This window comes from Canis aureus, chromosome 22 (assembly GCF_053574225.1).
Source record: "Canis aureus isolate CA01 chromosome 22, VMU_Caureus_v.1.0, whole genome shotgun sequence".
NCBI lineage: Eukaryota > Metazoa > Chordata > Mammalia > Carnivora > Canidae > Canis > Canis aureus.
In genome coordinates, this window is record NC_135632.1 from 44508226 (window position 1) to 44530803 (window position 22578).

The following is a 22578-nucleotide window of genomic DNA, read 5'->3' on the forward strand; positions in this document are numbered from 1 at the left end:
GTGTATTTTTTGCTTAGCTTTTGTCATTCCCATATTCTTTTTTAAAAGGTTTTATTTATTTATTTATTTATTTTAAAGATTTTATTTATTTATTCATAGAGACACAGAGAGAAAGAGAGAGGCAGAGACACAGGCAGAGGGAGAAGCAGGCTCCATGCAGAGAGCCTGACGTGGGACTCAATCCAGGGTCTCCAGGATCACACCCTGGGCTGCAGGCGGCGCTAAACCGCTGCGCCACCAGGGCTGCCCAGGTTTTATTTATTTATTCATGAGAGACAGAGAGAGAGGCGCAGAGACACAGGCAGAGGGAGAAGCAGGCTCCATGCAGGAAGCCTGATGTGGGACTCGTTCCCGGGTCTCCAGGATCAGGCCCTGGGCTGAAGGCTGCGCTAAACCGCTGAGCCACCTGGGCTGCCCTGTCATTCCCATATTCTATATGCTTTACTGCACTTGTAGTCCTCTCTTTTATTTGAGTATGTTGTGGTTTCGTCTTTATATCTGATGATTTTAATTTTTTGTTCAAATTCTTTCCCAAGCTTGGCCATTTCTCTCTTCATATATGCCTGTGTTTTTTCATTTTTATTCGGAGTTTTACATTTTCTGAACTGTGGTATTCATATTCAGTTTCAAAATTCTAGAGTTTATGTTGGAGGGTTGTTACAGTTTACTGTTTTGTTCTCTTTATTTTGGACTATTTCATCAGCTTGAAAAGTTATTATTCTTTGTTTTCTTCATATATTTGTATACAAAGTGAGTTCCTTTTTCTAGTTATATTGACATGCTTGTGATAACAGGCAACTCTATGGGGGCAAAGGTAAAATGGGAGATGGATTGACTGGTCCTTTCTGTTTCTTGATCCAAGAGAACCTTTTTCTGTTGATCAATGTTGTAAAACTTATTTAATAAGTAATGTCTAGGTAGTAGGGGTGGGGAAGTTATCCATCTTCTTCTGAATCTTTGACTTGCTATTGACAGGCTGTTATCTTTAGCTTTCTTTTTTCCTTTCAACCACCAAGCTTGCTAGGGGCACCACTTCCTTTCAAGATGACTCCATCTCTCTCAGAAGTGATGATGCTGGTCCCACCCACTTTCTAAACTTCTTCCTTTTGACTCCCCCCTATACTGCTCTGATCAGCCAGGTCTCAGATCCAGTTTGCAGCATTTTTCCACTCTGGGTGGAAACCACAAATAGACTGATTTAATCGAAGTCCCAAAACAGGCAGGGGCCTGCAGCAGAGGTAAAATTTGGGGGATTCTGCAGGAAGCAGATCACACAGGACTTTCTATGTAGGCTTCTGTCATAATTTGAGCAATGAATAAAAGGATCTAAGATAAAACAGGAGGGATACAGAGAAAGGAACTGCTTTAGGAGTTACCAAAGGAATAACCAAACTCAATTGGTGACTTATCTGACAAAAGAAAGGGGGAGGACAACTGCATTTGGGGTTTGGGTTCTTCAATGAATGGATGAACGAACAGCGGGCACCAGTTCATTGAAACAGGAACACAAAAGGAGGAAGTTTGGGGAAGGACAAGGGAAGATAAGTGGAGTCTGAAGTACCCCTCTGAGAATTCTGATAGACTCTAAGGAGAGTTCTGGATGGAAATATAGATCTGGGTGTTCCTGGCTTATATATAGTGGTTGAAACCCAAGAAGAGATGAAATCATCCAATAAGAGAGGACAGAATGGGGGAGAAAGAGGGATAAGGACAGAGATTTGGGGCTGAGCAATAACTAAGAAGGAGTACACAGAGTGTTCGTATCAGTAAAAAAGAAAGGGCATCCCGGGTGGCTCAGCGGTTTAGGGCTGCCTTCAGCCCAGGGTGTGGTCTTGGAGACCCAGAATCGAGTCCCACGTCAGGCTCCCTGCATGGAATGGAGCCTGCTTCTCCCTCTGCCTGTGTCTGTGCCTCTCTCTCTCTGATGAATAAATAAATTAAATCTTTAAAAAAAAGAAAGAAGGAATGAAATATCAGGGGACAGAATGGGAGAGAAAGAGGGATGGGACAGAGATCTGGGGCCAAGCAATAATTAAGGAGTACACAAGGAGTGCTCATATCAGTAAAGAAGAAAGAAGGAATGAAATATCAGGAAAGCAGGAGAGAAGCTGGAAAGAATGACTATCAAAAAGAAGGCAAGGTAGAAATAATTACTGTAATAGATAAAAATACATAGAATATATTAAATGTATCATATTGACACTGAAAATAAAAACCTACTTGCTGTTAGAGGATGCTTGGGAATCAACCCATTAAGAAAACCAGACATTAGGTGCCTTCTGAAAGAAGAATACACCACCATCTTATGAAGTTGTCTGACAATAAAAAGGGAAATAATCACATGTGCATCGGATCAAACTTCTAGGTCAGTGGTTATGAACCAGGGGCAATTTTGTCTTCCCATCCCCACCAGATGTGTGGCAATGCCTGATGACATCCTGAATTGTCATGACTTGGGGAAGGGGTGCTACTGGCATATGGTGGATCGAGGCCAGTGACACTGCTGCCCCCTCACAACCAAAACCTATTCAGCCCCAAATGCTAATAGTATTGAGGTTGAGGAGCTCTGTATTAGTCCCAACCACCAATTTACAGGAAATACAGAAGACAGAGAGTATGTACATGAATAGAATCAACAAAATCCAGAATTTGAGAAATTCTTCTGAAGGAAGGGATGGAGGGATGGAGGTGCTCCCCTGTATCACCTGAGAGAGGGCCCCTGCATGTGGTCTGGTGTGCCAGGGAGTCAGGCAGCCTGTGGGCAGAGCTGATGGGAGGAGACAAGAAGCCTGTTCAACAGGTCAAGCTTTTTGGGTGGGAAGAGGTTACAGCAGGTGGGCATGGGGAGGGAGGAGAGATTAGGGAGGATGAAGGGGCAGATGCTGGAGGGTGAGAAGACCAAAACTTGAAGGAGGGGTGAGCATGGAGAAGACAAGAAAGGAAGACACTAGGAAGCCCTGAAATGAGGAAGGAGGAAGCAGCTGGGGGATTGGGGGGGGTCAGGCTTTGCAGGTGTAGGGATGGACCACAGGAGTTACAGTATGGGGCAAGAGAAGGTGGCTGCAGGTTATTTTGGGGGAGGACTAGCCAAAAAGACCAAGTTGGGGAAGGGGTTGCTGGGGTCAGGGTATAGGGGACAGCTCTGTCTCCCTGTTCTCCTGATTGAGGTCCTATATTAGCTTTACTTCTGCCTTTAAAAGGCCAACAGTCACAGTTTTTACTGGACATATCCCAGTCTCACTGTTTTCTCTTGCCTCCCAGGTTAGACAGGAAAAGACAGATGCTTTCCTGTTCCGGGAAAAAGGGTCCATTTAAGTGTAGGAAGGTGTGCTAAGGTGGGTTTCAGGTGGTCCCGTGCAGGGCTGGAGCACGGCAGAGTCAGGTGGGCTGGTACTCCCTTAGGACAAGGAAGAGGATCCCTGCTGTCCAGGAGGAGCATGTCTCCAAATGGGATCAGTGGAGTCTGAACGCAGGGTTAACAGGGGTGCCTGGGCCCAAGGCATTCACTCTGGAGGCCCCCGGATCTGGGCCAGGATTCTCTGCTCAAGCTTGGCGTACTGCGGGAGAAGGGCCTCGTAGACCTGGAGGGACAAAAAGAGCAGTTTAGAATGGGGAGGGAGAGGTGCCTCTTCGATCTCTTTGCAGCCTGCAGTTTTAAAATTTAGCATCCCATTTACTTGCAATTTAGGTGCTTGTGCTGGGCAAAGGAAAGGAAGTATCAATTCACAAAAGAGGAAAAGCTAGTAGTTCTCAAACCTACAGTTTAAGATTTTTTAAAAATGCAAATTAGGACAAAAATTTGTTATCAAATCTACAAGATTTTTAAAAATTCTGGTGAAGGTACCTGGCAATGCCATCTTGTCTCATGGCTGGTGAAGTTGGTGGTGCCACTCTTCTGGGAATCAACTTGACTATATGTTGGTAGTAAAGGGCTTGAAAATGTCCATAGCCTTTGACTCAGTCATTCTACTTCTGCAAAGCTCCCCTAAGGAAACAATCCTAAATGTGGGATGCCAGGCCTATGAAGGATCTTCTTAGACACTAACCATCCAGTTTCCTAAGACTACCATGGACAAGACCTTGGCCCTCAAAAGGATAAACTAGAGAAACATACCTATTGGTACAGTGGTTGCAAGTGCTCCTCTTGAATGAAAGGCCACAGAGTGGTCCTTATAGCAGTTTGCACAAGTGTCCAGGAAAGGGTCTCCCTGACCCCCCATGTTACAGCTCAGGTGCAAACGTGAAATCCACATGGTACAGGTGCAAAGAACCACCGTGGCTTTGGAACCTCATGCCCCACAGGAGTATCTCTTGTAACTACTCCATAGGCAAGACACATGCCCATGAGATGTCACTGGACTCAGGGAAGCCCTAAGTATAACTTCCCAAGTATATATGGTTTTCCTACTCCAGATACGATGCCCTAAGTAAAGGCCATTTGTACATAAGCAATGTTGCATAGTAATATTGTTGACATTCTATTTTTATTTAAGTCTCAAAAGAAACACAGCTAGAAATTGAACCATGGTTCAAATTCTCATGCAGAATAGGAAAAGGTTCTGTTCACCTTTTACCCATATAATTTCAATTATAAAAATTAAGAAACTAAAAGCAACTGCTCTAAGACATATAAAATGCACAATTACGATTCATTAGCCAGACAGATTATTATGCAGTCATTAAAAATAATGTGTATGCTCATTTTTAAGAATGTAAATACTCATGTTGTACTGTAGTATTTTTTTAAAAAGTGGGCTACAAAATTATATATACAGTGTGCTATGTAATAAACCAAAACCAATAAGGGGAAGAGGTTTTCTTTTAAGATTTTATTTTTAAATAATCTCTATACCCAATGTGGGGCTTGAACTCACAACCCTAAGATCAAGAATCCAACCGAGCCAACCAGGAGCTGCCCATAACCCCACATTCTTAACCTCATTCCTTCATTCCCCGTCCCCTCCTTTATATAAATATATATATATTTATATATATATATAAGATTTTATGTATTTATTCATGAGAGACAGAGAGAGAGAGAGAGGCAGAGACACAGGCAGAGGGAGAAGCAGGCTCCATGCAGGAAGCCTGATGTGGGACTCGATCCCGGGTCTCCAGGATCAGGCCCTGGGCTGAAGGCGGCACTAAACCGCTGAGCCACCTGGGCTGCCCTCCCCTCCTTTATTTAAAGCTGTTTTCTCCTGTGGCTCTATAAGCCTAGCCTGAGAAATGTGGGCACTTCAGGTGAGCACATGGTGTCTAATAGATCAGCAACACTTAAAGACCAAGGGACCTAGGTTTCCTTGAGTCTCACAAATGCCACTACTAGCTCATGCCAATCCCACTCCTTCATTTGGCTTAATTAGCTCCAAAGTCAAGTACTTTAAAAACTAATTACACAACCAAGGCGCACTCTTGGCACATCTGGGGCAGCTCTTTGAAGGTGACAGAGAAGAGAACTCAGGGGGCGCTTTGATCTTCTGTCAGGAGGAAATTGCAATTTCTCTGCTGAGCCGAGAGAAAGCACTGGTGCAGTTTTGAGTTTCCACTTGAGCACAACCACTGCTGTATGTGCCATAGAGAGAACACAGAGGATGCTCCCCTGCTCCCAAGGAGTTTACAAAGCAGTCCTCAAATAGGTCATTACACCAACAGTCACAGACTGTTGCTGCTTGGAGCCTGGTGTCACGAAGGATCCTGAGGTTACACATGTGGTTAATGGTACAGAGTCCCAGGAGCTTTTTAGTCACTTTGGTCATGGGCAAGCCAGGGAAGGTGTTGATACACACACAGAGTGTTTGCTACCTATAATGAGGCAGGTGAAGCTGTCTGCTGCCCTAATGCTTTCCCCAACTACCTTCTCCCTTGTAGGCCTCCTTCTAGAGGACAAAGGAGCCAGAACCTGCCCCATGGTTACAACCACAGGTGACCATACGACCGTGTGGCAGTCTGGTGGGGGAATTGAGAGGAACAGATTAGTATTCTCTTTCTGATGAGCAAAAAGTGTGTGAAGAGAGGCTGCCCAACACCATGCTCTCATTCCTACCTATGGATGCAGTGGTGAGGGAGCGTGATGTTTGGAGCAGCTGCAGATAGCCTGTGATCATTTGGAGCACATCTAGAGCCATACTACCCAATACAGTAGCCATAAATCATATATGTCTGTGAGCACTTGAAACATGACTAGTGCTCCAAGTATAAGATGCACACCAAATTTCAAAAGCTTCATACAAAAAAGAGGAATGTTAAAATATCACATTAGTAATTTTTCTTATTGATTACCCATTGAAATGGCATTATTTTGGACATACTGGATTAGATAAAATATATCTTTAAAATTAGTCATTTATTTATTTTTACTTTTTTTTAAATGAGACTACTAGAAAATTATAAATGACATATGTGATTCTCATGTTCCCATCATGTTGCTGAGCTGTAGAACTGCAGGGAATATGACCCAGAGCCCTGACACCATTGAACCACTGAACCAACCCTGACGACTACCTTCACACTTCTTGTTACATAGCAAAGAGATTATAGTCAAAGATTCTTCTTAAGCCTCACAATTAGCAGGTTAAAAGTAGGCAGGACCAGATGGTGTCCCCACTTCACAGATGAAAAAAATGCTGCTCAAGGTCACGTGAAGGTCGTATGTTAAAGGAAAGGCAGGATAAGAATCTGAACCCGAAGGCCCTTTATATCAGTTTAGGGCCTTCCTACTGCATTGAGCTGACTCTTAAAGGTAAGGACATACAACTTAAGGACAAAGTAATAGGAACCTGGGTACACCTTTGTGTGGAGGGCATGTAGTCACCTGGAAACTGGGAGCTTCTGTTCTAAGATATGTTGAGAGGCAATTCTCCATGGAGTTTCACATGTCTGGTGACAGCTTTGTCGCAGTCTATCTTTTCAATGTTTATACAGCAAACAGCAATGGAAGATAGAGATAGAGTTGCCCTCTGGGATAGAGGGAAAATTTATTTGCTGAGTAGGCTAGTACAGCAATGTCTTTCTTAAGGACAAAGGTTGAGCAGATCTGCTTGCAACTCCTTTATAATTTGGGAGTTTCCTAAGCCTGGGGTCACTCAGCTGAGACACAGACACAGCATGTGCACAGTATCCTCCTGGGCCCATTTCGTATCATCCCACGGCATGTTAGGGCCAAGGAAATCTGGTGCAAGCATGAATTCAGCTCATGCTACTTGCTCAACTGGTAATGATGCCCTCCATCTGTGCAACCCTGCTCCTGGGCTGCCAGAACCTTCTGCAAATAGGAATAGAGGTATGGTGGATGCTGTGTTGTACCAGCCAGATTGTCCTTCAGGAATGAAGAACTTATTCTCCCAGCCCTCAGCTGATGGCCCCCTCTGGCGATTGCTTTGGCTACAGAAAGATGCCTTACCTCATCCTGGGGTGGCCTGAGGGCAGAGACTCCTTGACCTGAGACATAAAGGCCCGGCCCCCTCATCTCAACTGGGTTTAAGTCCAGAGAGCCTGCCCAGCTTCAGAACTTCCTCTAGGACTGGCTGAGGGCTCCACTGAGATTGCCCTGTGGCTCACCTCCTCCTTCTGCCCTGTCCTGCCTTGTTTCCTCCTACACAAATGTAGATACCAAGAGCACCTCCAGTAAATCTCCTAAACCTTAATCAGCATCTCAGTGTCTGCTTTCCAGAGAATCCAATCTGTAACCAGCAGGGTCTGCCTTCACAGGGATTTCCTGGCCTGGGGAACCACACCCCTGTCCTGGATCCAGACTTCACTCTGAGTCCTAGAAACGCAGCACATCTTGCATTTAAGTGACAGTCTTTCTGTGGCTTCTGAGCCAGTGAAATATAAGGGCCCATCCTGAGGCATATGGAGCACTGAAGATATACTCAGCAATCTATCTGACCCTTGGAGCTATAAAATCAGCAGTGTCTTGAATCTCAATTGAAAACTTGGCTTCTTCTGCTCTGTTCTCTTGACAATTAAAAACAAAAAAGTTGGATTTCCCCATAAGTTGAACACATCAACTTTATATTAAGTGACAGAGCAAAACTTATCTTTTGGAAAAAAGAACCTACAACTGAGCTTGAACATCATGGGTTTCAACTGTGCAGATCCACTTATAGGTGGATTTCTTTTGATAGAATAGATGGTAAATGTATTTTGCTTATTATTTTCTTGACATTTTCATTTCTCTAGTTTACTTGACTGTAATAATACAGTATATAACACACAATATATAAAATATGTGTTAATTGACTATGTTATCAGTAAGGCTTCTGGTGAACAACAGGCTAGTAATAGTTTCGGGGGAGTCAAAAGTTATATGTACATTTTCGTGTCAGCAAAGGGATTGACACCCTGTGTTGTTCAAGAGTTAGCTGTAGTTGATTTTCACAATACAAAGCCTATGACCAAATTCTGATGGTCTCTCACCTGAGAAGCTCCTGAGGATGGGGTAGCAGCTAATTGGGGATTTGGGGCTAACTTCACAACCTCTGAAAAGGGCAGGTCTGTTCCAGTAGCAAGGCCTAGAAGAGAAAGCTCATTTCACATTAGTGATGCAGCAAATGAAGATGTTAATTAGCATCTTATCTCTAGGGTGATAAAATATTCTAAAACTGGATTATGGTGATGGTTGCACAACTCAGCAAGTTTACTAAAAATCACCGAGTTGTACACTTAAAATTGGTTAACTTTTATGTCATGTAAATTGTGCCTCAGTAAAACTGTTAGAGAGAGAGAGAGAAGAGGAATTTCACATGCAGATTTCTCTCCAGCAGGGCCTAGTTTGTCTTGCTCACTGTGACAGCACCTGTCCCAGCAAGGCAGCTAACCCTTGTCACCTAACAGAAGAGGAAGGTCTGCCTGCCTCTTCCCGCTCACAGAGCTCCGTTCCCTATGGCTCAGTGCACTGAAGCCACCCAGGCTTCTTACAATTACTCCTACCTCAGAGCCTATTCACCGTGTCAAATATTCCTGTCTCCTTCTCTTCACTGACTTATGCTCTTCTTCTCAGATAAGCTGCAGCAAACAATGTCACTTGTCTGGAGGCTCCCTAACCCTCCACCCTGAAGTATCATCTACTGTCCTTGGGGACTTCTTATAATTTCTGGCTGCAGATGTAAGGTCCCTCCCTTGCCAAGCCCACGGCTCTGTGAAGCCAGGGACTGGGTCTTCAGAAAAGCCCTGGTGCCTAACACACTGCCTGCATACCAGAGGCACTCCATAAATATGAGTGCAGGGCTGGAAAAGAGGGAACGCTGCCATAGGTGGACAGGAAAAGTAAGGAGTTTCTAGGCAATTAAGGCTGATGTAGTATCAGCTTGGCAGGGAAGCACAGGGACACCATGAGTGAGGGAGGTGAAGACACAAGGCCCAGTTTCCAACCCAATGCTGGGTTATCTCAGCTCAGAGCTGCATGAGAATGTTTGGGTGGTGGGGTTGCCAGCAGGGAGACCAATCAAAAGATACTAGTCCCTTCTCCACTCATTCAGAGACTGGCTACATGTGAGGTTCATCCTGGATGCAGCTGGGGGAGAACAGACATGAAGTGGCTAATATACCTCAGAGTGAGGACCGGTGTGCTAGGATTTAGCTTGGGGCTCGGTTTTGGAAGGCAGAGTGAGGCAGTACCCCAGCTAACCTCTAGCAATGAAACAGGCACAGGAAAGGAGAAATAAAAAAGAAACAGAGTGCCACATAGCAGTGGAGTCTGTAAAGGGCAATGCCTTTCCTGCTTTGGCAGAAGGAGTGAGAAGTGGGCCGCGGGCTTTTCGTGGGCAACACTAAGGGCCAGTAGATTATGGAATAGTGTTTTCAAGGTGCTGAGGAAAAGCATTTTGAACTTAAGAGTCCTTTGCATGAACAAGTTACCATTATTTTGGAGGGTGAAACAAAGCCCATGCTGGATATGTAAGGCCTCCAAAACTATCACCTACTGAATCCCCTCTTAAACTTATTTAGGTTGTAGAGTCCAACAAAACGATCACAGAAGAGAAAAAGGAGAAAGAAACTGCAAGGAATAGAGAGAGAGAGAGAGAGAGAGAGAGAGAGAAGAGAGATAAATAAATAAAGGGAAGTAAAAATAAAAGCCAATGTGAGGTCAAGTTTAATTAAAAACACAATTTGGAAATTGTGATCTTGACAAGGATCAAAGACAAGGAGGTGGTACAAACTGGGATAAGGTGGAAAGAGTGGAGATGGAGGGGAGTAAAAGAGTAAGAGGTTAATTATTCAGAGAAGGATCTAGTCCCTGATTGCTTTTCAATGTTGATAGGAAAATATAAGTTTAAATAGGTGTGTTAAAAAAAGTTAAGAGTAAATGGATGAAGAATGGAACTGCCAGAGAGAAGAGGGCCCCTGAGATAAGTGGGCAGCTGGAGGAGCAGTCTGAGCAAGCAGAGAATGGGACAAATTGACTAACTGGGACCCTTGTGGGCATGGGCTGCTCCCAGAAGAACCTGCCTTGATGCGGGAGATCTGAGTTTCAGTGAGGCCTTCATCAGTGCAATGGGCCGCTGTGGAGCTGTCCAGGGTACTGGACTGTTTGGCCCTGAAGGCTTCAGCTTTGTTCCACTTCCTGCATTGGCTGAAACGATGGCCCTGGACTTCATCCACCTCTCCTGCCCACAGGTGTCCAGACCCATGCTCATGTGCCCTCAAGCATATCCTGCATCCTTTCCCAATGTCCCTGTGCTGAGCTTGGGGCCTCATTCACTTAGGGACCTACTTTTCTTTCCCCACTTTAAGTACAGAATAAAAGAACAGAAGGTTTGGTGGGTTGGTTCTTGCCTGCTAGGAGGGAGAAAAATGAAACTAAAGCCCAAGTTTTAGATGTCCCTAAAGACTGGGAACATCTCAATCTCCCCTTTCTATCCTCCTCATCCCAGCCAGTGCCCCAACTCTTCTAGAAGCCTCTGTTCCCCATTGCACGACCTACCATGGAAAGCTCGGTATGCGGAGCCCACACAGGCTGAGTTGGCAGTGTCTATGACATACACTGGGGCACCAAACACATCCGCAAGCACCTGGAAAGGGGGGAGGTTCTTACTGTGCTAAGTTGTTCCTCAGAGGGAACAGACACATTTGGTACACATTTTCCACACTCTCTTTCCTCACCCGTCTTCTGATGCCTTCCATTCCACCTCTACTGTCTTAAAGGAAGTACACTCAGCCATGCCACCCTGATAAGAAGAGTCAGGATGACCTGGGGGGAAGTCTCTGGTGGAGGGCCACAACTCTCCAGGAGGTCCCTGCACTATTTAACCATTTTATCAAAGACAAGGAGGAAGACTTAGGAAGTATACTTAGCAAACAGTCAAGGTGGAGATGGTTGGAGGTAGACACTAATGCCAACAAGCTCAAACAAACCCAAACTAAGTTGGCATATCTTATAGGGAGAAGGATAAATATTTCCATTTAGCTCCCCAAAATAAATTACATAATTTGAAAAATGGAGGATCTCTACTGAGATCCTCATGGGAAAGACTTGGGAGTCTTAGTTGACCAGAAATATTACAGTAGATGCCACTGATGCCCATCTGGATTCCATTCCTGGACTGGTGTGCTTCTCTCCTCCAGATGCTGTATTGGTGGCCAATGGCTCACTGTTGCCCCTCCTCAAAGGAATTGCTCTTGGCTGAACAGAGGATGCCTCTCAGAGGAGGTTTTTCTCACAAATCTCCAAGTTAGCCACTTGGCTCCCTTACCCAAAGGGGAACCAAGTCTGTGGTACAGTTCACGGTTCAGATCTTCCCTATGGGATGGAACCACAGCTAAAACCATATTCTTGCTTATCGTTTCCCCAACTCTACCTGCACCTCTCACTCTCTTTCTCCTGGGAGTACCTTCTCAACAACCCACTTATAGAAAAACTCCCATCTCAGGCTCTTCTTTTAGAGAATCTGACCAAGAAAGGTATATTAGAAGTCAATAGTTGATACAGCCTCAAGATACATGCTCAGACTACAACCCAAAATGTGCATGTCCCAGTAACACAGTGACAGCAACTTGAATGTGATAGCCTGTCAGTCATCTGCAAGAATGGGAACAGAGGCAGTCCTTACTGGACAGTGTCTGGCTCTTAGAAAGAACAGACATGGAAGAGGCCCTACTGCTTGGCCTACTACCAGCACATACCTGTAAGATGTCTTTGTTGTGAGATGCTCCGCCAGTGGCCAAAATCTTTGTCTTGGGCACTGCAAGGAAAAGAAAAAAAATTGATGGCTGTAACTATCTCCCAAGACAAAAAAGACTTTTTCCAGAGTTCTTCAGCCACAACGGGCTTGTACTGGGCCAATGCCTCTTGCTCATACAGGACTCAAGGAGAGACCCAAAGCTGGTTCTGTCCATGCAGGCTTGTCACAAATAATTTGCTTGTGAGGCTGCTGACCTCTTAATTGTCTTCATTTTTTAAAAAAAAAATCAGGGATCCCTGGGTGGCGCAGCGGTTTGGCGCCTGCCTTTGGCCCAGGGCGCGATCCTGGAGACCCGGGATCGAATCCCACATCGGGCTCCCGGTGCATGGAGCCTGCTTCTCCCTCTGCCTATGTCTCTGTCTCTCTCTCTCTCTCTCTGTGACTATCATAAATAAAATAAAATAAAATAAATTTAAAAAAAATAAAAAATAAAAAATAAAATAAAAAATAAAAAAAAATCGTTAAATAAACAATCTGTCAACAAACCAGGAATAGAAGGGAATTTACTAAATTAATAAAGGCTATATATCCAAAATTTAGAACAAATTCTTAACAGAAGCATTTAAAAGTATTTTATGACTGGTGTGCCTCCCAGACCTCAAAAAATGGCCTCCAAATGACCCTTGCCTCCAGATATTTAACTTCGTGTTGTTCCTTCTCACAATCAATGGGGCTGACTCACATGGCCAGTAGGATATTGTGTCAATAGTGGAGTGTGTGTTCCAAAACCAGGTCATAAAGGACATTGAGACTTCTATCTTGTTCTGTTGTAGATCACTCTCTTGGATTCCTCACTTTGGGACAGCTAACTGCCATGTCATGATGACACTCAAGCAGTCCTATGGAGACACCTACATGGTGAGGAACCCCAGTGTTCTGCTAACAGCTGTGTGAGCTGGCCACCTGGGAAGCAAATCCTACAGCCTGAGTCAAGCCTTCAGATGACCACAGGCCCAGATGACATACTGACCTCAACCTTAGAAGAGACCTCAGCCAGAACCCCCAAGTTATGTTAATCCCTAATTCTTGATTCACAGAAACCATATAAAATAATAAATGTTCATTGTTGTTTTAAGCTGCTAACTCTTGAGGTAATTTGTTACACAGCAATAGATAATTAATAGTAGGAACAAAACATAGACTCATACTATCTAATATACTGTCACATAGTACTAGTTATACTAGCTGTGCCTATAAAGCAAGAAAAATAAATAAATATATAAGAATTGAAAAAAAAAATAGGGACACCTGGGTGGCTCAGTGGTTGAGCATCTGCCTTTGGCTCAGGGCGTGATCCTGTGATCCTGGGATCCCGGATTGAGTCCCGCATCGGGCTCCCTGCAGGGAGCCTGTTTCTCCCTCTGCCTATGTCTCTGCCTCTTGCTCATACAGGACTCTCTCTGTCTCTCATGAATAAATAAATCTTTAAAAAAAAAAGAAAAAAGAAAAAAGAAAACTATCCTTGTTTACAGACAATAAACTATCTACTTGAAAAATTAAAAATAGGCAAACTAATAAGATTGCCAGACACAAAAATCAACTTGCAATAAGCAATGGCATTTCTAACAATAATCAATTAGCAAATGTGATAGAAAATAAATTACCCTTCACAATGGTAACCAGAAATGCAATGTAGACAGGAAATACCTTAGCAATGAATTCAAAAGTCTCTATAAAGAAAAAAATCAAAACTGTTCTTAAAGTACAAAAAGGAATATCTAAGTAAATTAAAAGATATTCCATGGTCCTGGATGGGTTTGAGCTAACATTATAAAAGTGTCATGTTTTTACATTAATTTATAAATTCAACGCAACATAAATAAAAATTCCACTGGATTTTTTTCAAAGAACTGAATCAATTTAGCATAAAATATTTATGGATAAATACCCATAAATGGGTAAGACCACACTGAAAAGAGAAAAATGAGGGGGTGAATTGCTATATTAGATATTAAGACATGTTTTAGGCTGAACTGTATCCCCTTAAAATTCATATGTCGAAGTTCTAACTCCCAGTACCTCAGGATGTGACTGTATTTGGAGATAAAGACAGATATATCTTTAAAGAGGTAGTTAATAGAAATGAGGCCATTAAGTGGGCTCTAATCCAATATGGCTGCTTTCCTTATAAGAAGAGTTTATTAGGACACATAAAGGGAAAACCATGTGAAGACATAGGCATCTACAAGTCAAGGAAAGAGAACTTGGGATAAACTAACTCTGCTGACATGTTGATCTCAGACTTTTAGCCTCCAAGATTGTGAGAACATAATTATCTGTTGTTTAACACAACACATCTAATCTGTGGTACTTTGTTATGCAGCCCTGGCCAACTAGTACATACTACCAAGCCATAATAATAGTTTGTTCCAAGAACAGACCGATAAACCAATGGAGGAGAAAAGGGAATGCAGAGAGAGACTCACATGTATATAAAAATTTGATAAATGATAAAGAGGGCATTACATATAATGGGGGAAGAAAGAACTGGGTCACCATGTGGAAAAAATATTAAACTGGATCCCAATTTATATCATTCACAAAGATGAACTCCAGAAGGATTAGAGTCTTAAATGTGGAAGTTACACGAACAGTACAAAATGTAAAAAAACATTTCTGCAGCACTGGAAGATGGGAAAATAAGGTTAACAGACAAATAACAGAAGATGCTTGTGACCCAAAAAGCTGATATGGATCTAATATTCAAAGTACATAATAAATTCCTGAAAATCATTAAGAAAAAGATGGGAAATTCAATATGGGGGAAATGGTAAAGGATATAAACAGTCGATTCATGGAGGAAAAAAATGTAAAGTTACAAAGAGCTGTTCAAAGAGCTGTGTTAATGGAAAAAAAAACACAAATTAAAGTAACACTGAGATACTAGTTTACATTCATCAGATTAGCAAAGGATTCAAAGGTGCTTCATATGTTGGTGGAGATGCCAGAACCCTCATGCGTTGACAGTAGACCAATGATTTCAGAAAAGCAGACTCTCAGCCTCTCTGTCACTACCCACTCCACTGAGCAGCAGCAGCATCTGGCCTCAAGTTAAAGAGCTCCCTCCAGCCAAAGTGAGCTGCTACCTGGGGAGGGTGCCACGAGGGCTTGATGGGAATCAGAACTTGAGGTAACACTGAGCTGCCAGGGTAGCTGTGGAAAGAGACAGACATGTACCCATTAGAAAAATAAGCTGTATTCATCTTCCAACCTGAATAAAATCCTGCTGATTTTGGCACATGGGAGAGCCTCTGTAGGGAGGACTCCAGCTTTCAAGCTTGTACAATGCTCACCAGTTTCCACTTAAATCTGCCTGTTGTCACCTGTCTACTTCTGCAGCCTAGAGAGGGCAGGTGGGGCAGGGGTGGTGGGTGCTGGGAGAAGGTTCCTTGCACCTGAACAGCAACCTAGGCTTGCTACACTGAGACCCCAGTTCCTCATTCAGTACCACAAACCCACAGCCAAGACAATTGAGAAAAACCAACAGCCCGAAACAGAAGGATCAATGTGGATGGACTACCTTACGAGGAAAAGAACCCATGCAACAAAAGGGCAAATCTGAAAAAATTCTGATATTTATTCTCTGGTTGGTTTATTTGAATGGGCATAGAATCCATAAAAGAAGAATAAACCATTATGAAGAAGAACTGAGACACGACAAAGAGTTCTAAAAATTAAAAAACTTATGAATACAAACACATTTAGGCAGAAAACCTGAACAGTAGGATAAACCTGACAATATCTAATATAACCTGAAAGATACAATCCAGGAAATTCCCTACAGTTTAAAGTGATAAGCAAAGAGACAAAAATAAAGTAATACGACACAGAATCATTTATCCTTTTAGAGTTGTTCAGTCTACAAATATTTAGGGAGAGCCCAGTTCCCACCTGGAAGTGGTTTAAGAAGTGGGAACGGGTGGTTTAACAAGACATGAAATTCTTCCTCTCAGAGAGCTCATATTCTAGTTGGGGAAGGACAGACAATAAACAGATAGATACATTAAAAATAGAGCATGATAATGACAAGTTCATCTTTTTTAAAGTTTGTTTAAAAAAAACAAATAAATAAAGTTTGTTTGTTTATGTATGTATGTCCTCTCTACACTCAATGTGGGGCACAAACTTACAACCTCAAGATGAAGAGTCACATGCTCTTTTAACTGAGCCAGGCAGTTGCCCCTATAGTGACAGGTTCCATAATGAAATAGAGCAAAGTGTAATTAGGGCCAGAGGGCCAACATCTGGGTTTCTCAACCTTGGAACAGCTGACATTTAGACTGAATAATTATTTGCTGTGGGGAGCTGTTGCACACACTACAGAATGTGCAGCACTATCCCTGGCCTCTGCTGTTGAGATGCCAGTAGCACTCTCTATTTGTGACACCCAAAATGTCTCCAGATATCGTCAAATATCCTTTAGGAAAGCAAAATCACCTCTGTTGGAAACCACCAGTCTAATATGAGTAATAGTAAAAAGAACAGAGGAAATAAAAGGAAAGAAATCATCGGAGAACTACTGTAATTAATTTTCCCAAGCTAGAAAAAGTCAGATATATTCAGGCGAAAGGTATACGTAGGTGTACCTTATAATCTCTAGGTATGAGGCCTATACCTAGACTTTAGTTGACAAATTTCAAAATGCTAAGAAAGAAAAGATTCTAGGGAGCACCTGAGTGGCTCAGTGGTTGAGCCTCTGCCTTTGGCTCAGTCCTGATCCTGGGGTCCTTGCATTGAGTCCCACATCGGGCTCCCCACAGGGAACCTGCTTCTCCCTCTGCCTATGTCTCTGCCTCTCTCATGAATAAATAAATAATCTTTTAAAAAAAGAAAGAAAGAGGGATCCCTGGGTGGCGCAGCAGTTTAGTGCCTGCCTTTGGCCCAGGGCGCGATCCTGGAGACCCGGGATCGAATCCCACGTCGGGCTCCCGGTGCATGGAGCCTGCTTCTCCCTCTGCCTATGTCTCTGCCTCTCTCTCTCTCTCTGTGTGTGTGACTATCATAAATAAATAAAAATTTAAAAAGAAAGAAAGAAAGAAAGAAAGAAAGAAAGAAAGAAAGAAAGAAAAGATTCTAGAAGATTCTGTAGAGGAAAAAAATACCATTCAGATGGGCTTCTCACTAGCAACACTAAAAGTTGGAAGACAATAGAATGTTATTTTCAAAGTTTTAAAATAATATGATTTTTGACTCAGAATTCCACATACTGTAACAGTGGCATTTAACTGGAAAGGAAATATTAAACATATAGTCAGAGACCATCCCTCATACCACATGAAAGAATTAGTCAAGGACATCCTGAAGCCAAGATGAAACCCAAATACAAAACCACTTAGATGTACAATATAATAAACAGTGGTAATCAACGAAAGCTGCCATGTATATAACTTAAATAATTATTGCTGCATACCATACACTGAACAGTAACATTCGGAACTGGAATACTGGATGTAAAGAAAAGATGGATGAGAGGACATAGAATGTCTTCCAGTGGAGAATATAATTACTGAAGAGAATGTAAATTCTAAGTGTTGATCAAAAGCAATGTGTTTATATATATGTTGAAAAAAATTTTTTTTAAGATTTTGTTTATTTATTTATAGAGACACAGAGAGAGAATGAGAGGCAGAGACACAGGCAGAGGGAGAAGCAGGCTCCATGCAGAGAGCCTGACGCGGGACTCGATCCAGGGTCTCCAGGATCACGCCCCAGGCTGCAGGCGGCGCCAAACCACTGCGCCACCGGGGCTGCCCGAAAAAAATTTTTTTTAAGATTTATTTATTTATTTATTTATTTATTTATTAGACACACACAGAGAGAGAGAGAGGCAAAGACACAGGCAGAGGGAGAAGCAGGCTCCGTGCAGGAAGCCTGACGTGGGACTCGATCCCAGGTCTCCAGGATCATGCCCTGGGCTGCAGGTGGCGCTAAACCGCTGCGCCACCGGGGCTGCCCTATATGTTGAAATTTTAAAAGTAATTACTAGGGACACCTGGGTGGCTCAGTGGTTGCGTGTTTGCCTTTGGCTCAGGTCATGATCCCAAGGTCCTGCATGCAATCAAGTCCCACATTGGGCTTCCTTTAGAGAGCCTGTTTCTCCCTCCCTATTTCTGTGTGTCTCTCATGAAAAAAAAAAAAATCTTGAAAAGAAAAGAAAAGAAAAAAAGTAATTACTAGAAAAAGAAGTAAAACCTCAAGACTCAGATGCCAACAATGGAAATGCCTGCGGGGCCATAAGGGAGTAACCAAGTGGATTAGGCTAGTATATGACAGCACCTGTGCTGATGTGGCACCTGAGTGAGCAGGCCCAACCTAAAGGTATTTCATTAAAGAATTAATGATGCTAGCCAAACATGACAAGTTCTGGAAACAAAAGCCCATACTCAGGTTGTCAGTTTACTACCAATATCTGTTAAATCGAAGAGATGAAGTCAAGAAAAATCGGCCAAGGACTCATACATGATTGTTCATGGCAGCACAGTTCCTAATACTGAACTGGAAAGAGCAAATGAACATCACAGAACAATGGATGAATCGATCACGGTATAATCACGTGATGCGCTACCCCAATGGTGCAAGAGCTGACAACTGGTAGCTACACTAATTCACATGGATGGATTCATGAACAGAACGTTGAGTTATAGAAGCAGGTCACCTAAGAACACACACACAGCAGCTGGGAGAAGGATGCCTCATGTCTGCGCAGCCGTTTTTTGGTTCCAAGCATGATCATTTATGTAATCTTATTTGGAACCCAGCAGAGCTGGCAAGACAGGTTTGCTATTGCCTTTAAGCTTGCTAAGAGGATAAGTAATTTTATGCGTTTCTGCATAAAACTGCTTTAAAGGCTGGGAAGGGTGGCATAATCCCATCACCCCTCCAGGGTCCAGGAGGACTTCCTTGCTCTTCCTGCCTCTTCCGGCACACCGTTGGAGCCAGCCCCTTAACAAAGTGTCCCCTCCTCCTGGCCGGAGGACCCTTCATGCCAGGCACAGGGCGCCGACCTCAGCACCATCCCTGCCCTGCTCACTGATTTCACTTTTCAGGGGATTCTGAAATCTTTGGAGACTTTTGGGGAATCTCTTTTTACACTCTGAGTGATGGAATGGAGAAAAATGAAGAAGCTTAAGAGGTTTTCTACCCTTTCTAGTGATAACAGCTGCTGCCCAGAAGGACAAATACCTCTTAGAGACCAGGACTCCACCCTCCAGCAGAGGCCCCCACCCCAGACCATTCCAGTGCCATCAGGAAGGGGAACTCACTGCCCATTCCATAGCTCAAGTTCTTAGAAAATCCCTTTCCTCTGTGAGTGCCCCTCTCCCCCAACTTGCCCGGCTCTGCCTTCCCTCTCCAGACCTCTAAGTTTTGTCAGTAGTTCCACATCCCCACTCTTCCACATCCAAGCTGAAATGCCCAGAATGTGCCCCACAGGCAGATGGTCCCAGCCTAGACCCTGCCCACTCGCACTGCCCACATTCTCCAGGTCTAGAGCTTGGGATGTTTCATCTGCAGGTTGGTGGTCCAAGCTACAGAAAGGTCTCTAAGGGCTACAGCTACTCACCAGGAGGTCAGGCAACTGGGGACAGAGCAGAGAAGCAGGAACAATCCTCCTCCTACTCCCCAAGGACCTATTGACTCACCTTCTCCCCAGCCACCAGAGGCCAGACTCCATCTCCGTCCTGCCCCCATAATGAAGCCTCAACAGACACTGGTGTGTGAAGGCTGACCTGAAGGTTGGGAAGGGTCTCAAGTACCTCAGGGCAGGAGGGTCCTGGCCCCAGAACACAGCCCACCAGCAGCTCACTTACTGACTCGGTAGCCCAAGCCCTCGGCATGAATCCTCTTGGCCATGAACTGCCCTTCGATCAGTGCCCGGACCTCCACATCCCCAGGGAATGCTGAGACCTGTCCCCAAGAGAAAGTAGGTATAGAATGAAAACCCTCTGTGGTCCCTTCATCATGTGTGCGTGTGTGTGTGTGTGTGTGTGTGTGTGTGTTGTCTGTTTACACACCAGCCCAGACCTGGCATGTCACAGGCCTCCAGGGCAGCACACACATAGCTGGCCTCTTATCGACTACGCACCTGTCACACACGCTCACACAAACACATCACACATACGTGCTCCCAGCCTCACTCATGCTCACTTTGGGGAAGCAGAACATCAGAGAGCTCAGTCTCAGGCTGCCAAGGGTTCAGCTCTGCGCCTTCAGCTCCATGGCCTTGGATAAGTTACATAAAACTTGCTGGACCTCATTTTCTTTCTTAACAAAATGGAGGTTAATAGTGGTACCTGTGTTTCAGGGTGGTTATAATGATCAAATTAGACAACAGTGCCTGGTCTAGGTGTTTGATACTGAGAACCCGGCTGACTCTGAGAATCCACAGCTGTGGCGTGTCCCTCAGGCTAATGCTGACAGGCCTCAGCCCGAGCATTGCCCTGCCTTAGCCCCTGAGACCAGTGACAGACCCTAGGTCTCCCTGACAGACCATGATGGGTTTATGAAAAAAGGAACAAGCGTATCTTCTCTGTATGAACAACAGAAACCAAAGAGACCCTTCATCAGAAGACTGAGATAACTCATATACTTTGTGTAACATTTTCCACCTACAACCCAATATGTAATGACTTCATCAACCGCAAATCTGATGTCAACTCTAACGGCAACAGTTAGTAGACCGTGAGTTACTGAATCCCACGTAGGAAAGGCCACACGGTGTAGCCTCCTGTAAAACAGGAGCTTCAGTGCCAGAGATGGCTGGGTTTGGAAGCTTCCTCCACCACTCAGGCCCTGGTGACTGGGGCACATGATTTAGCATCTTTGGACTTCAGGATACCAGGATACTCTGAGCAGAAAATGAGAGACACAGGAAACCCCCAGCACAGTGCTTCGAGCTAAACAGCAGTCAATAAATTTTTAGTGTCTCCCATCCTAGAGGCTTTTAATCAGGAAGAAATTCCTGATCTGGAGACAGTGTGCATCCTTAGAGCACACTTAGCCTGTCAAGGCAACAAGCTCTGAGACTCTCAGTGGCAATCAGGGGACACTGCCCTAGGTGTTCTGGACTCCTCTTTGTGAGAGAGAATGGCGTCTGCTTTATATCCTGCAGATTCCCCAGCACTGAAATGCACTCTGGCACGCCAAAATGTTTGCTCTAGCAATCGCGGAGTAAATGAACAAAGAAAGTCCCTAGACTAGCAGAACTTGAGAAGCGACTGTTCAGTTTAATACCCCAACACGGAGCCAATTTCTCTCCAGTAACACCCCCACACGTACCTTGAGGTTTTCTGCACTAAATCGGTGGCGCCCAATAATTTCAGAGGTGATCTCCATTATGTCAAAATAAAAACCTGAAACGAGACCAGGAAGGGAGCACCTGGGTGGCTCAGTTGGTTGAGCATCTGACTGTTGAGTTCGGCTCAGGTCACGATCTCAGGGTTGTGAGATCGAGCTCCACATCGGGCTCTATGCTGGGTATGGAGTCTGCTTAGAATTCTCTCTCTCCCTCAGCCCCTCCCCCTGCTCATGCTCTCTCTCTAATAAATAAATAAAATAAATAAATAAAAAATAAAAGATTAAAAAAAAAAAAGACCAGGAAGAGATTTGCTGTTAGTAATCAAAGATAAAAGATAAGCTTCTCGAAGACTTAGGTAAGAATAGGGTGAAATGACCCCACATCTCTGTCCCCCAGAAGACAGGAGAATACCCCTCGGTCTCTGCTCTGCAGCAGGAAGGCTGGGAACTGGAAGGGCCTGGCTAGATGCTCAGAGACAGTTTTGCCCACTCTTACCAGACGGCCGAGGCCAGAGCCGGCTGCCCAGCCGTGCTGGAGATACCGGCACAGGTTTGATGGAGGATGGCACACCCCCTCCCTGCTAAGATGGCCTGGCCCAATGCTGGGTACTTTTCCTAATGAAAGCCTGCATCTGGGGCAGAAAGCTACATAGAGAGGCATGCCAGGGCAGAGCTGGAGCTGTGGCTGCCATCTCTGATGCTGTCATCAGGGGCTCTGAGGGGGACAGAAATGCAGCTCTGGTCTGACCTTCCACTCGAAGCATGAAGAACAGATCATAGGGTCTCACACTAGTTTGGAAGGCCCACAGAGCAGGATAGACAGATAGGGCTTCCCTTGGCTTGCGCCATGGCCCTCCTCTATGCTTTCCCCCGGGGCCCCAGGCCCTGTCCCCACTGCCAGCAGCTGCTGCCCTTCACAGGTCTGGGCATCACCGCACAGCCTACCCAGATTCCCACCGTTCCCCATCTCCGTGGACTGCAGTGCCTTAGAGAAATCACTCCAGGAACAGGAAGCCGACTCATCACGGATCTTCTCTCTCATGAGGGAGCCGTTTTTAAAGCTGCAGAAGAGCACACAATCCTGAGGGGGGACCCAGTG

At 44.3% G+C, this 22578-nt stretch overlaps 1 protein-coding gene across 4 annotated transcripts in view; it reads right to left on the reverse strand.

The window, feature by feature from the left end:
- Window positions 1–566: 566 nt before the first annotated feature.
- XYLB (xylulokinase) overlaps window positions 567–22578 on the reverse strand; it is a 50486-nt gene continuing 28474 nt past the window's right edge. For 3 of the 4 annotated variants that reach the window (XM_077865759.1, XM_077865761.1, XM_077865762.1), the window contains 7 exons: window positions 22425–22540; window positions 21462–21535; window positions 19994–20090; window positions 12127–12185; window positions 10928–11015; window positions 8422–8516; window positions 567–3581 (listed from right to left, as the gene is read on the reverse strand). In XM_077865759.1, coding sequence (XP_077721885.1) covers window positions 3504–3581; window positions 8422–8516; window positions 10928–11015; window positions 12127–12185; window positions 19994–20090; window positions 21462–21535; window positions 22425–22540 — 607 coding nt within the window. In that variant the 3' untranslated portion in view covers window positions 567–3503. The remainder of the gene's footprint in view (window positions 3582–8421; window positions 8517–10927; window positions 11016–12126; window positions 12186–19993; window positions 20091–21461; window positions 21536–22424; window positions 22541–22578) is intronic. The other variant, XR_013361527.1, reaches the window with a different exon arrangement.